Below are 15,566 nucleotides of genomic sequence, written 5' to 3'. Positions count from 1 at the left end.
TTTTTCTCTCCAATAATTTTACTATATTAATATACAATATTTATTATAGAAAAATTAAATAAAATTGAAAAGATTAAACTTTTTTTTTGACAAAAAAAATTGAATAGATTACACTTAGTGAGTTAAGATAACTCAATGTATTATTTTCTTAGTGAAACAATATAAAATATTAGTATACTTTTAAGAAGTTATAGGGTTTGCCATATAATTTTAGATTACGTAATCCACTACTTCTATCCCTCTATTATTTTCTTAGAGTTTGAAAGAAAAGAAACACTTGAAAAAATATCAGTTTATAAAAGAGGCTGCTTGCAAAAACAATTAAACCATTTTTTCTATGCCCCCCTTAAATCTTGTTTCACATTGCAAAATATTTCCCATGTGATAATAATTGTGACATAGTGTATATTATATTATATTAATCTTACTGTTTGCTTTGAAAGTTCATACCGACATCATAAATATATTATATGTATATATAAATAGTATGCGTCTAATGAAAACACAAACACCAAATATTCATTTGCAAAAGAATGAGTTCATCAATCAATGGCCGAAAACCAAGTGAAATTTTCAAAGCACAAACTCTCTTATACAAACACATGTATGCCTTCATAGATTCCATGTCTCTTAAATGGACAGTTGAAATGAACATACCAAATATCATCCATGATCATGGCCAACCAATTACTCTATCAAACCTAGTTTCAGTTCTTCAAGTTCCATCGTCCAAATCGGGTAACGTGCGTAGTCTCATGCGTTACCTCGCACACAACGGCTTCTTTGAGATTGTAACTAATCGAGGTTTGAATAATGAAGAAGAAGCTTACGCTCTAACGGTTGCATCTGAGCTTCTTGTTAAAGGAAGTGACATTTGTTTAGCTCCAGTGGTTGAGGGTATTCTTGATCCAACGCTTTTGTGCTCCTTTCATGAGCTGAAAAAGTGGATTTATGAGGATGATCTTACACTCTTTGATGTTACTTTAGGATATGCTTTTTGGGATTTTCTTGATAAAAACCCTAATTTTAATAGATCATTCAACGAGGCAATGGCTTGTGATTCGAAAATGATAAACTTGGTTTTGAGAGATTGTAATTTTGTGTTTGAAGAATTGGAATCAATTGTAGACGTTGGTGGTGGAACTGGAACAACAGCTAAGATTATTTGTAAGACATTTCCTATGCTGAAATGTATTGTTTTTGATAGGCCACAAGTTGTTGAGAATTTATCTGACACCAAGAATTTGAGTTATGTTGGTGGTGACATGTTCATATCTATTCCTAATTCTGATACTATTCTTCTTAAGGTATGACTTATTACACCGAAGTTAAATTTACATTTATAATTGTTGAATCAATCAAGATTGAATGGTTCAGACATGTCTGGATCGTACGATCAGAGACATATTTGAAATTGTTCAATCTTTGACTAAACAGTTATAAATATAAATTTGATAGTATCTTAAATTATTTGAAGAAATGTCTAATATTTTGTTTTTTTTTTATATTCTATAGTGGATTTTACATAATTGGAGTGATAAAGATTGTATTAAGATATTGAAAAAATGTAAAGAAGCAGTTACAAGTGATGCAAAAAGAGGAAAAGTGATTGTGATAGAGATGGTGATAAATCAAAAGAAAGATGAGAAGAACATTACTCAAATGAAGCTCCTTATGGATGTAAACATGACATGTCTTTTTAATGGGAAAGAGAGAACTGAAGAAGAATGGAAGAAACTCTTCGCCGAAGCTGGCTTTCCAAACTATAAGATATCTCCTTTAACAGGATATTTATCCGTTATTGAAATATATCCTTAAACATTGTTGTTCTTAATTATGCACTAAATAAACACTTTCTTTTTAAAATTGGTTTAAGAAAATAGAAGTGATGATGTAGAGTATGTGTCAGACGTCAAAGAACGAAACACTTCGTTCTTACATTTCAACACTATATAGGTTGTGTTAGGGCTAAAAATAAGTCGAGATCCGACGAACTTTATTAGGTTGTGCTTGTCTGCTGACAATATTTATAAGGGTGTGTAATTGAATGGTATGATAAAAAGTTTGTACACATATTAATATTACTTAAATAAGTGTATAATAATGAAGCATATTAATTATATTTAGTTAATATCCTACTATATTCTATTATATTTTATTTTGGAATGATCTCAATTTTTTTTTATCCATTGCAGCACCTTGATTTGAAAAAGAATTCTCCCTGTTATTGGTATTGTTGTTATTGTTATTTCTCGTCATTCCAAAAAGAATTCTCGTTCTTGTTAGTATTGTTATTATTGTTATCTCTCGTCGTTGCAAAAGCCCAAAGAAGAGTTGGATGTAATCTGGGTCTCAGATACAGTAATAAAGTTTCTCATCTTCGTGTAGATAGCTAGAGAAAACAATGAATGAGTGCTGTAACACCCCTTTTATACCCCAAAATAAATAAGCATATAATCAGAGAATAAGCATGCATATAACAAAAGGGCGTCACATCGATGTTTTTAAAAACTAAAAGCCTTTAAAAACCGACAACATTTACTTACAATATATAATACACCTGGTCATTTCAAATAACACTTCTCAATTAATCATATTTTATCCAGAATATGCAGTCACAGCGGAAACTACTAAATACTCATGTGTTTCATAAAATGATCCATGTCCCATACCATGATCAAGTCTCAATAATCATATCAACATAAACTAAAACATAATTCAGAATATTTGGATTAAGAGCCTATCAAACAACAAGTAGTAACATAACAGGTTCTCAAATCAAACGTAATACATAACCGAATAGAAACATGAGTACAAATAACTAGTCTATCCAGTGTTACATGACCAGAGCATCGACTCACTACCTAATCTCCAAATAACTCGGAAGAAACTCCGACTAAGATCACACGCGAGCTACTAACTCCAGAACCTGCATGTCGCCACACGAGGGCAACATTAAAACAGAAGGGTGAGAATACGAATCATTATGAAGAAAGTATAAAAAGATACAATGGTTAAAATCAACAATTATAGGAATTTATTACACCATGCCTAATCATGTAAAATAATACTAATCAATATATTCACATATATGAAGCATTTAACAAGTATAAAGAGTATACTATTCCAATTTCAATACTATATTTCCAATTATGCACATAACCATAATTATCACATATTCACACATTTAACCAAGTATGTATCCAAACATCACCCATTTCAATTATCAAACTCATACACATATCACAACTACATCAATTTCACATATTCAATTACCGCATAACTCTAATGTGACTCAATGCAAGATATGTGACGCTATGCATGTGGTACCGCAATGTGAACCCAACGTTTCACCGCTTTCCGATTCAATATCTAGAATCCAAGCCACGCTTCCGATCCGGACAAGATCAAAGCCACCACGCATGTTTCCAATTAAGGATCAACGTATTCTACGTCTATTTCCATTCAAGGATCACCGTCTATTACCATGTGAACCCACAGTTTCACCGCTTCCACAATAAAGCCGACTATGCCATGAATGAATGTACAATTACGAACCAACTATGCAATTAAGATTATCTCATCAATCTTAACTTACTGCATACCAACAATAATTAAACTCTATGAATTATATATCAAATTGTACACAACATTCACAACGCATTGATATCAATCCACATAATAGAAACAATATTCAATTATGATTCACAAAATACAATTAACACTAGTAAATCATACTATCTCATGTTAATTCATATTGCCAATAAAATATAAGAATATACTTCCAAACAAAGTATCAATTCATTAGTATTTGGCCAAAAATACAATTACGGTTAAATTCTCAAGATACCGTAATTTACCGGTAAAACCGAATAACTTATCCAAATCCAAGTTTATTTCAATCAAATAGACTTATTGAAATTAATTCGACTATTACCTTAATCACCCAATTAATATCACACTATATTAATTTTAATTCAATACTATTTCTATTCCATTTTCTAAATTCTAGTATCTTACTTATTTTAATTATACATCATCCTACTGTTTCCAATAACATACTATTGTTTCCATTCTAGCATAATAATAGAACCCAAATATGACATAGAAAATAAAATAAGTCATATAATAACATTCTAGAACCCTAATGTTCCCAATTATATATTATATCTTGACCAACCATCATGTAGCACTCTACATATATATCATAAAACAAATTGGTGCCACAGGGAATTGAAATACACACGCTACTGTACATGGATGTAACAAACAAGCTATAGAATGAACAATTTCTCTCGCTACAGTAACTGGAATAATATATATATATATATATATATATATATATATATATATATATATATATCACTATAATAAATGATGTTTCACTGTATATACCTCATGACACAAAGAAACACACATGTGCCCTGTTTTCCTTGCTTATTCGAAAATATCTGCTTTTATATATATCACAGACCGGAAATAAGTTACAGTATAGGAACACGCTTCAGTTTCTATATTGGTATAGTATCACTACATGCCAATTAGTGGTTCTCAATCATCCCCTAATTTCACCAATGCATCAATTACTAATATCAAAACATATTTCTAACATCATTTTTTTTTATGGATTTCAACCAACAACAAACCTAATCATGTTAATCTACCCATTGACCCAATCATACAAACCCATAATAAGAAGGATTCTCCCCCTTACCTCTTCAAGGTGCTTCAAACCCTAGCTTTCTCCCTTGTTGTTCCTCCCCTAGATTTTTCTCCTTTCTTCTCTTCTTTTGCAAATGAACAAAGTTATGATACCTCTACTCTTCCAACCCTTACTATATTATTCATATTGGGCTTAACCCATATAATTCCACTTCCTAACTAATTAGGCCCAATTGATGAAATAGAGTAGTTCAAATAAATAATTATGCTCCAACAAATAATATTATTACCCTTAATATTATTTTCCAATTAATCCAATTAAATCCGACTTTATCTCAATTAAATAAAAATCCAATAATAATATTATTTCTAATATTATTTCTCTACATATTCCACTTTATTAATTCTTCGATTAACCGAATAAATTCCAACTTCACTTAATAATCCGAACATGTTTCTCAATAACACTGACGATCCAATTAATTATCAAACTTCGTCCAAATTAAGTAAATAAATCCTTATTTAATTTAATGAGTCAGTTAATTAAATTCGGGCTGTTACAACTGCAAATGAAAATTCTCACTAGTTAGAAAAGATCTAAAATAAAATATTTTGAAAGTTAAGGAATCAAGGTGACTCGAAAAAAATTAAGAGACTAATCTGAACCAATGATATAGTTAACTGACCAAACTAGATATTTTACCTAAATTATATGTCATGTTGTATTTTTCAATAAGTGGGTCATTAACACTTCACACAACTTATAAGTGGTTTGTTTAGTTAACTCTTTGTTCATGTATATATATATATATATATTGAAATTCTGGCACAATAAGAAAGAATAAATGTTGAATACAATGTCAAGACATCGTAACAATAGAAATAACAGTTAACAATGTAAAGTAAATTGCTGGAAGTAAATAACACATGTCAATTGTTCAACCAATTCGGTGCAACGTCACTTACATTTGGGGGCATTCAAGTCAGGAAGGAAATCCACTATAATAGTATTAGTTTGAAGTTCTGAACAACCTATGTTTTTACAAACTTCACACGTAATCACTACCCGTGTTTTTTCTATCTAAGACACTCTTAAGTATGAGACCCCTCCCAGTACTTCCCTTCAATCACAACACATGTGATAAACAACAATGACAATAAAAAAAGGAGACACACTCATATAAACATTAATCAACTACTACTTAAAATCTTATGAGTGATTCAAAATTACAAATCAAGTAACAGTCCAGCTTTAGCATCAAACAATACAAGAGTGACTCACAATAAAAAATGAACAGGGGAAGCCCTAATAATTGACACTTTTACATATGCGGCTCGTGCTCTTCTTTGGTTTAGAAAATTCCTTTTAATAGCCAGAGAGAAGCTTTGGCTTGGGCTAAAAAATAGAGCAGATCAAATTAGGACTGTTGCACAAAAATCTACAAATCAAATAAGATCAAATCAAATCTTCTGGTGCAAAATATAATGTTCTCATTAATGTTTTGACATCCAATCTTGAGAACCAAAATCATCAGATATTTCTTGCTAGAAATAAATCTTCAGAGAATTCAATCTTCATATTCGCAACTTTGTCCACACAAAACATAAATCAAATCTTCTGAATCGCAAGATACAAATCTTATAAAGATAGAAATAATACAGGTTGTGATGTCATACCAACATGTCACAACATCTTATCCAACATCTTGTTGAGCTAGTTATTTTAACAAAATTCAGCCAAGACACCAAAACCTACCAATTTCCCCCTTTGGCAAAATTTTGGCTAAAGCAACCTTTACACAAACCAACTTGCAAAAACTAAATAATAGTAGAAACTTCCAAGAACAAAAGGGATAAAGCTTCAACATTACCTCAAAAGAACATCTTCAAAAATAATGCACAAAAAGTTTGGAACTACATAAGTTCACATCAGAGGCATACGCATCAGAAAGGGATAAATCCCAACCTCACAAAGCCCAACATCAGAGAGAAACTAACTGTCACAAACAAAACCTTCTTCATAGAAAAATATCTTTTCACAAACATATAGGATTTGCATAAAATCTGCAGATCAAATCAAATCTTCTAGTGCAAAATGTAATGTTCTCATTAATGTTTTGACATCCAATCTTGAGAACCAAATCCTTAGATATTTCTTGCTTGAAACAAATTTTCAGAGAATCTAATCTTCATATGCGCAACTTGGTCCACACGAAACATATATCAAATCTTTTGAATCGCGGGATACAAATCTACTAAAATTAGAAACAATATAGGCTATGATTTCGTACAAACATGTCACGACATCTTATCCAGCATCTTGGTTAACTAGTTGTTTTAACAAAATTCAATCAACATCAAAACCTAACACACATATATATATATATATATATATATATATATATATGTGTGTGTGTGTGTGTGTGTGTGTGTGTGTGTGTATGACAACAAGGTGTCAAATTTAGTATTATTACACATTCGATAACTCTTCACTTCATATCAGTGTAGCAAAATCAAAAATCATTTGGCTTGTTAATAAGATGGATCAAAATTGTCAGTTTTAATGAATTTTTATGCAACTCATTAACAAGTCAAATGACTCCCGATTGATGTTAAATTTTACAGACATGATCTATATAATAGTAGCTTTCAATCCAAAGGTTGGTTTTATCATACAAATATGCAGTGAAGAGTTATCAGAGGTGTTATGATAATAATTTTGACACCTTTGTGTCATTTGATCTTGACCCTATCACTAATACAAATAATATATTTCATGAGGAAACTTTCACCTCAGCCAGAAAAAAACAATGTATTATGTCTAAGCGTGTCATATATTTTTTTTAAATAATAAAAATAATATATTCCCTTGATTTTTAAAAACACCAAGGAAAAAAACAAATCAGGACACGCTTCGAATCCCATCTTTTGCAGTTTATGTTTTTATTTGTTTATAAGTATAAACTCAATGAACTAACTCTTTTGTTTTTTTTGATATAACCGAGGGATCAAATAATCAAATTTCACTATAAAAACACTCGTCAAACAAATTTTAACCTAATGCTTACTTAAATGAAGCCGCCTAAAACTCGCGTTCAATATTCTTTGGGATGGATTGCAAGACATAACCAATCTTCAATTTCTTCTATCTAGAACAAAACATTTTTTCTGCCCTTGCAATCTATGTCACATAATAGTGTTGATGTTGTTGTTGTATTTTTTCTCATTTGATAGATTACAAGTGCAAAAAATCAATCTTGCTTCAAAGATGTGTTGTACATTTCTAACTCAAAGATATAGTACGATATTTCTTGTGTTCTCCTCTCTCTTCAAACGAACATACTGCAAAAAAATGGTAAATTTGAATGCAAAGTTCTGACATTCATGCATCATTATTTTAGAAGTTGGAACTTAAATAGGGAAGGGAGCTTCAACATACACAAAGAAGGGATCCTTAACTTACACAAAGAATGGAGCTTAACCATTGAAAAGATTTGTTGTAAATAATTTATCTTAATATTCTGTGTAAATAATATAATATTAAAAAAAGAAATATTCATCCACTGTGGTTTGCTAAAATACACCTACTTATTTTTCTGAAAGTGTGTGTATATATATATATATATATATATATATATATATATATATATATATATATATATATATATATATATATATGGGTTAATACCTATTTTGCCCCCTGCCATATAGGGCGCATTTGAAAAACCCCCCTGCAAAAAAAAAGTTGCAGGAATTCCCTCAACATTTTAAAATAATTCTTCTTAAAACCTTTTCCATGCCACATCACAAAAAATGCTGATCTGTCACGTTTTTTTTCATTTTTTTCAGAACTTAAATGCCACATGTGTATTGGATAGTGTAGAAAGACATTAATGCCCTTCAGTGTTAACACATTATTTTGCCCATTTTAAACCCTAACTAAAACTGATTCTTCATCTTCACAGTCTATGCTCTCTCGTTCATCATCCTGGGAAGTTGCTGTTGCTGCTAGGGTTGCATTCATCCACATTGTCAAAAGGTAAGTTAAATCTTCTTCTCCATTGAACTTATTTTAATGACTGGTCACGAATAGTAACGTTTAGGTACCTGGGTGTTTGCAGAAATGGGGTTTTTTCAGTTATCTTTCACCATGGAGGAAACTTTGTGCAAGACAATCACGTGTTTTACAGGGGAGGGAGTGAAACCATTGTAGAAGGACAAGACTCTGACAAGTGGAGTTTTTTTGAAGCTGTTAGCTTGGTGAAAGACTGGGGTTACGATTCTTTCAGGCTATGGAGGAAGATTTCAACTGTGGACAAAAGTTTTACCCACTTGATTGATGATGCTCAAGCTGGAGAAATTGCTAATCACAGTTTGTCCTTTAATGTTGATGGACACATATGGGTAGAACATGGGGTTGAAGACATGATGTCCAAAGTGTTGACTCCGGATTTTGAGAGTTTTAGTGACTCTAATGATGATGATAGTGCAAATGAAGATTATGAAGGAGGGACAGCATTTGATGACAGTGAAGAAGAAAGGGTATGTGAATGAGAAGAGGAAGACTTTGAAGAAGTGGAAGTAGAAATACCATAGAGTGGTAACAAGGTTGAGGTAAATGGAAAGACTATGAGATATAAGATTATGGCATCAAAGGACACCAAGAAAATGAAATCTGTGAAGGGGACCAAAGTGAATCTTCTTGTTCCTAAAAGTGTTTTGGGTTCTAGTTCTAAGAGGAATGCTACCAATTTTAAAAGTGGAGAGATGGTATATGATAGTGAAGAGCTGGATAGCTCTGATCCCGATGATAGTGACAAGGATGACAAACAACCAAAGCCAAAGTATGAGAAGTTCAGAAGTGAGTTGGTCAACAAGGACTTTCAATTCAAATTAGGTATGGAATTCAAATCTCTTTCTGAATTTAAAGATGCAATTAGAGACTGGTCAATTTTAAATGGGAGAGAGATAACTTTTGTAAAAAATGAGAGCTATAGGGTTAGGGTGGAGTGCAAGGGTAAATGTGGGTTTTTAGCATTATGTAGCAAAGTGGGGGACAGACACACTTACCAAATAAAAACTTGGGTGGGGACACACACATGTGCTAGGGTATTAAATAACAAAACCGCCAATTCCAAGTGGGTCTCTAAGCTAGTTGTTGAGAAAAGAAAATCACAAGGTAAAGTTAAAGTTTCAGAAATTATGACAGAGCTTAGGAAAAAATACTCAGTAGGCATAACCAAAGGGAAGGCTTGGAGGGCTAGATCCATGGCTGAGCAGATTATTGAAGGAGATGCAAGGGAACAATTTAACAAGTTATGGAGTTATGCAGCTGAGCTGAAGAAACATTCAGCTGGAAATACTGTAAAGATTGATACTGAGAGGCCAGTTCCAACCCTACCTCCTAGATTTGGTAGATTTTATTTCTGCTTTGATGGTTGTAAGAAAGGGTTCACAAAGGCATGTAGACCATTCATTGGAGTGGATGGGTGTCACCTTAAGACACAGTATGGGGGGCAGTTATTAGTGGCTGTGGCAAGGGATCCAAATGACCAATACTATCCTTTGGCATTTGGTGTAGTAGAGACTGAAACAAAGGAAAGTTGGAAATGGTTTATGCAGCTACTTATGGAAGACATTGGGATTGAAAGAAAGTATGTCTTTATATCAGACCAACAAAAGGTAATCTTGATTTATGTTACTTTTTTTTTTCAGATCTGTGGTTTGTATGTAAGTAATTATGTATTTATATGTGTTTCAGGGTCTTGTAAGTGTCTTTGAGGAGATGTTTGAGCAAATTGAACATAGAATTTGTCTAAGGCATTTATATGCAAATTTCAAGAAGAAGTTTGGTGGTGGAGCTGCTATCAGGGACCTACTCATGGGAGCTGCCAAAGCTACATACATTCAGGCATGGGAGAAAAAGATGAATGAGCTCAAGGCATTGGATAAGAAGGCATGGGAGTGGTTGATGGGAGTACCTACAAAGTTATGGTGTAAGCATTCCTTTAGCTTTTACCCTAAGTGTGATGTTCTGATGAATAACTTAAGTGAATCATTTAATAGTACAATTTTACAAGCTAGGGATAAACCAATTCTTACAATGGTAGAATGGATTAGGAACTATTTAATGGGTAGGATTGCCAATAGCCTGGTTAAGCTTGACAAGTGGAAACATAATGTTATGCCTAATCCTAGGAAAAGATTAGATAAGGAAACTTTGATGAGTGGAGAATGGCTGCCAACATGGAGCATGGGTGATTTATGGCAGGTGCACCATCCATATAATGGGCTACAATTTGTTGTTAATCTTGGGGAAAAAAGTTGTACATGTGGATTTTGGGACCTTGTGGGCATCCCTTGCAGACATGCAGTGTCTGCAATTCAATATCAGAATTTGAATCCTGAAACATATGTTGATCCTTGTTACATGAGAGAGACTTACAAATGTTGCTATGAAAACAATGTCAGTCCAATTAATGGTATGGACATGTGGCCGGATGTGGATGTTGAGAACATGGAACCACCTCAATATAAGAAGGGTCCTGGCAGACCTAAGAAGTTAAGGATTAGAGAGCAAGATGAAAATGGATCAAGGATGAGGAGAATTGGTTTGAGTTATAGATGCACCAAGTGTGACAAATTTGGACATAACTCAAGGAAGTGTAAGAGCACTGAACAAGATCCCAATGCCTTGAAGAGAAAGGTAACAACACTGAACAATAATTGTTGATCTTATATATGTTTATGGCTTGTATTTCATGCCTATATTGTTATGTATGTTTGTGACTTATGCAGAGAAAGACACCAAGGAGCAAAGCTTCTACATCTGCTGCACAAGCTGGAGTTGAACCTGAATGTGACCCTGAATTAGACCCTGAATTAGAGACAATGCTTGATGACATGATGCAGGCTTTTGAAGAACAACAATCACAGGTTGTGAATCCAACCCCTGCATCACCTGTTCAAGTTGCAGCAGTGAATCCAACCCCTGCATCACCTGTTCAAGCTGCAGAAGTGAATCCATCCCCTGCATCACCTGTTCAAACTGCAACAGTTAATCCAGTCCATGCATCACATGTTCAAATTGAAACAACAACCATAGCAGCTGATCAGCCTGAGTCTAATGTATCTGTTGCAAAAAAAAACCAAGAAAAAGGGACCTGTTGGCAAGCCTAAGAGGAAGAGGGTTAGTGAAAGGATTAAGATTTTGGCAAATTCAAGGAAAATTAGTGGGCCTGGCTCAACTTCAGATGCACCATTGGTGATTGATGACTCTTCAGATAAATGGAAGGACATTGCAAGAAGATTTACTCAGTAGTTTATTTGTCTACTATTTTGTAACTTTAAGGACCTCTGATTATGCAACTTTATCTAGCATTTTGTAAGCACATAATGTGCCTTTTTGTAACTTTATTTGTAATGTGATTCCAAAACAAGTTTTAAGTATAATGTTTGATGGGAGTTTTAAGTACAATGTGTTTTCTTCCAAAACATTTAAGTAATGTTTTACAAACAATTTTATTCAACAAATTATCAACACTATGTTTGCTTTCAAACAAGAACTTCATTAATTCAACATTTAGGTAATGTTTTACAAACAATTTTATTCAACAAATTATCAACACTGTGTTTGCTTTCAAACAAGAACTTCATTAATTCAACATGATACATTACAATAGGACACTCTGTTTGGACACTCTGTTTGCTTTCAAACAAGAACAAGAACTTCATTACTTCAACATACTACATTACAATTGGACTATAAATACATCTAACTTTGCACCATGTGTGTTACATGAATCATGAAGAAAAAACACATAGCAACAAGTACAGCAATAAGAAACTTCACTTTCTTCCTTAAATCATCAAGCTGTTTCTTCAAATCTTCCATCTTCTTTGTTAAATCTTTCTCCATTTTCCTCATCACATAAACAACTTCTCTGTCCATGACATTTGCTTCTCTTTCGCCACTAAGCTCATCATCCCAATGAAACAGGTTACAATCATCTTCCCTCCCCCAAAACTTACACTTCCAATACTTTCTTCCAGGATTTGCAGCAGATTTTGAAACAAACATCTTCATGGACATGTTATGGTCGCATTTAGGAGTAACCTTGCTGTTTGAAGAATTGCACGAATAAGAACAAACTGGGTAACTCATTCTTGCCGATTGGATGAAGAATTAGATGAAGAAGAAGTATTACAGGAACAAGTCGCGCGGATGAAGATGAATTAAAAAAACGGGACTAGAACTATTGAATGAAAAAGAACGATGGAGAAGATGTAGAATGTAACATAGATTTAGGGTTTCCAAGGAAGAAGAAGACATTTATGTGTTAACACTGAAGGGCATTAATGTCTTTCTACACTATCCAATACACATGTGGCATTTAAGTTCTGAAAAAAAAATGAAAAAAACGTGACAGATCAGCATTTTTTGTGATGTGGCATGGAAAAGGTTTTAAGAAGAATTATTTTAAAATGTTGAGGGAATTCCTGCAACTTTTTTTTTTGCAGGGGGGTTTTTCAAATGCGCCCTATATGGCAGGGGGCAAAATAGGTATTAACCCTATATATATATATATATATATATATATATATATATATATATATATATATATATATATATATATATATATATATATATATATATATATATATATTTGCTATTGTCATACTGTTGATTTCAATAGCTTTAAATGTTTTACATGGTATAAGTATAAGTAAAGATTTAAACCTAATAAGAGCCGACGTTGCTGTAATGGTTCCTCCCCTGACGCCACTGCCACCATTCCTCCTTAAAAGCTTATGTCGCCACCGTAGTAGCTTTATCTCCTACACTACCACCGCCACAATAGCATTTTCTCCTTCGCCTCCGCCACTACCAGTTCTCCTCAAAAGCTACAACCACCTCTGTAGCAGCTCTCCCACCTACGTAACTGCCACTGCTGTTGTGTCCGCTTATGCCACCCTTTTTCCTTTGTCCTCTCCCTTTCTTCCTCTGATTGGGCCGCAACCTGATCTCTTTCCCTCCCTCTGATCGCACGACCCATACACACCATGTATGACTACTCCGACAACGACAACAACATGGATACTTCTTCTAAGGCGGAAACCCCAACAACACCCCCATTATCATCTGCCTAGCCGAAATTCATCTCGTACTCGCTATTTCTAACATTAGGAATAATATTTCTATTTTGTTAGACAAGGACACAGATCGGTACGACACATGAGCGAAGTTATTTTGCGTTCATGCCCGTTCTCACCGGGTCTTACAACATATTGTGCCTTCATACAACAAGCCTCCACCTCTTGTCATCGGCTCCAATTATGACCAGTGAACCACCTTGATTGCATCCGTGATTCAATGGACATGTTCCAATATTTTTATTGACTTGCTAACCGCCATCATGAAACATGGCTCCACATCTTAGATGCTCGAAAGCGTTTATCTGACCTCTTCCAAGATAATTAGAACGTACGTGGTGTCACTCTTGAGAAGGAATTATATGGAATTCCCACAGAGGCTTATTTATATGTCTCTACTTATTGTCAACGTAAGAACACGCTTTCTGACCAATTATGGGATATCGGTGCTCCTATAGACAATCACCGCTTGGTCCTACAACTCATCTCCGACCTTACTAATGTTTACCATGGTGTGACCACCCTAATTAGACAAAGCAATTTGCTCCCCTCCTTTCATCGAGGACGTTCCATGTTCACATTACAAGAAGTTGGTTTATCTAAGATGACGGCCACTGAGTCTCCTCTCGCTTATCTTACCACTCAACAATGTCTTGACACTAACCTTCGCTTTGGTAACCGCCACACCCAACCTCGTAACAATTAGAATCAGGTTGGAAATCATTGTAACCATGATGGTTCTCATGATAGAAATATACAAAGTTCTCTTCCTTGGCACTAGTAGCAATCACAGTAGCAATATCCCTCTTACCAACAATGGGATTGGACTGCACCACCGTGGGCCATGCCTCTGGTCATACTCCAAATTTTCTCGGGCTTTTATTACCATATGGGTTTTAGTCGCATTTTATCTTGAATGAATGAGATAGCCCATTTGGTATTGAAGTGAGGATTTAAGGAGTTCAAGGTTGCGGGTTAAAGCCCCCATTGCACTTCTTTTTTCCTTTATTTTCCTTTTTGTTGTTTTTAGTGAAAAAAGTTCAAAAAATCAAAAGTTGAGTTATTTATTTTATTTAAATATTTTTTTGTTTTTTATTTTATAGGCATTTTTAAAAATTTGTTTTTTATTTTAATTATTACTTTTATATTCACAATATATACAAAAATCCAAAAACAGGAAATAATCTCCAAAATCAAACAAAGAGATAATCAAATAAAGAGTGGTTAAATTGACTTATTATTCTATAAATAAGATTAACTAATAGAAAAAAAAATCAAAATTCATTAGAAAATATGCCTTTATAAAGAGTAATATATTAACAAAATACACCTTTATGTACCCAAATAACTAACTACTTTATAAATTAAATTAACTAATAAAAAATATTTGATTTTGTAAAAACTAGAAATAATTTTAACTAAATAACAACAATGTCGTTTTTTCTTAAAACATAAAAAGAAATCAAAGAAAACGCCTTATATTTGTTTTTGCATACCAATATTTTTCCTTACAAAGAAAAAAATTATCATACAATGTATAGAACAACTTTACCCTTATAAGAAAAAAAAAGAAAAAAATTATGGTAGGAGCTAATAATTAAGTTTTTATTCCTTATAATAATTATTCATAAAATATATTTTCCCCTATTTTGAACTCTTTCTATTTCTCTTCACAACGTTTCACTCTCAATTTTGCATTATAAAAATGTTTCTCTCTAATCATAGCCTAAGTAAAACCTATTCACTTTCGC

The 15,566-nt window shown here is 33.2% G+C and overlaps 2 protein-coding genes across 2 annotated transcripts; both read left to right on the top strand.

Annotated features, from left to right (window-relative positions):
* Positions 1 to 533: 533 nt before the first annotated feature.
* On the top strand, positions 534 to 1,818 carry LOC131611220 (isoflavone-7-O-methyltransferase 9-like). Its single transcript, XM_058883312.1, has 2 exons — positions 534 to 1,307; positions 1,516 to 1,818. The coding sequence occupies exons 1-2, from the start codon at positions 534 to 536 to the stop codon at positions 1,816 to 1,818; spliced, it is 1,077 nt and encodes a 358-aa protein (XP_058739295.1).
* Positions 1,819 to 9,306: 7,488 nt separating this feature from the next.
* On the top strand, positions 9,307 to 11,841 carry LOC131613184 (uncharacterized). Its single transcript, XM_058884876.1, has 3 exons — positions 9,307 to 10,344; positions 10,424 to 11,368; positions 11,461 to 11,841. Exons 1-3 carry the CDS (start codon positions 9,307 to 9,309, stop codon positions 11,839 to 11,841), a joined length of 2,364 nt encoding a protein of 787 aa, XP_058740859.1.
* Positions 11,842 to 15,566: the final 3,725 nt, after the last annotated feature.

This window comes from Vicia villosa, linkage group LG6 (genome assembly GCF_029867415.1).
Source record: "Vicia villosa cultivar HV-30 ecotype Madison, WI linkage group LG6, Vvil1.0, whole genome shotgun sequence".
In the NCBI taxonomy this organism is placed as follows: domain Eukaryota; kingdom Viridiplantae; phylum Streptophyta; class Magnoliopsida; order Fabales; family Fabaceae; genus Vicia; species Vicia villosa.
Note: the sequence above shows the minus strand (reverse complement) of the source record. Positions and strands in the feature narration are given on the sequence as shown.

What these genes read in the sequence shown, in the direction of transcription:
- LOC131611220 (XM_058883312.1), top strand. Translation starts at nt 534, where the DNA reads ATGAGTTCATCAATCAATGGCCGAAAACCAAGTGAAATTTTCAAAGCA. An exon ending in CTGATACTATTCTTCTTAAG is followed by an intron (nt 1,308 to 1,515) that starts GTATGACTTATT and finishes TATATTCTATAG; the next exon opens with TGGATTTTACATAATTGGAG.
- LOC131613184 (XM_058884876.1), top strand. Translation starts at nt 9,307, where the DNA reads ATGGCATCAAAGGACACCAAGAAAATGAAATCTGTGAAGGGGACCAAA. An exon ending in TTATATCAGACCAACAAAAG is followed by an intron (nt 10,345 to 10,423) that starts GTAATCTTGATT and finishes TATGTGTTTCAG; the next exon opens with GGTCTTGTAAGTGTCTTTGA. An exon ending in CCAATGCCTTGAAGAGAAAG is followed by an intron (nt 11,369 to 11,460) that starts GTAACAACACTG and finishes TGACTTATGCAG; the next exon opens with AGAAAGACACCAAGGAGCAA.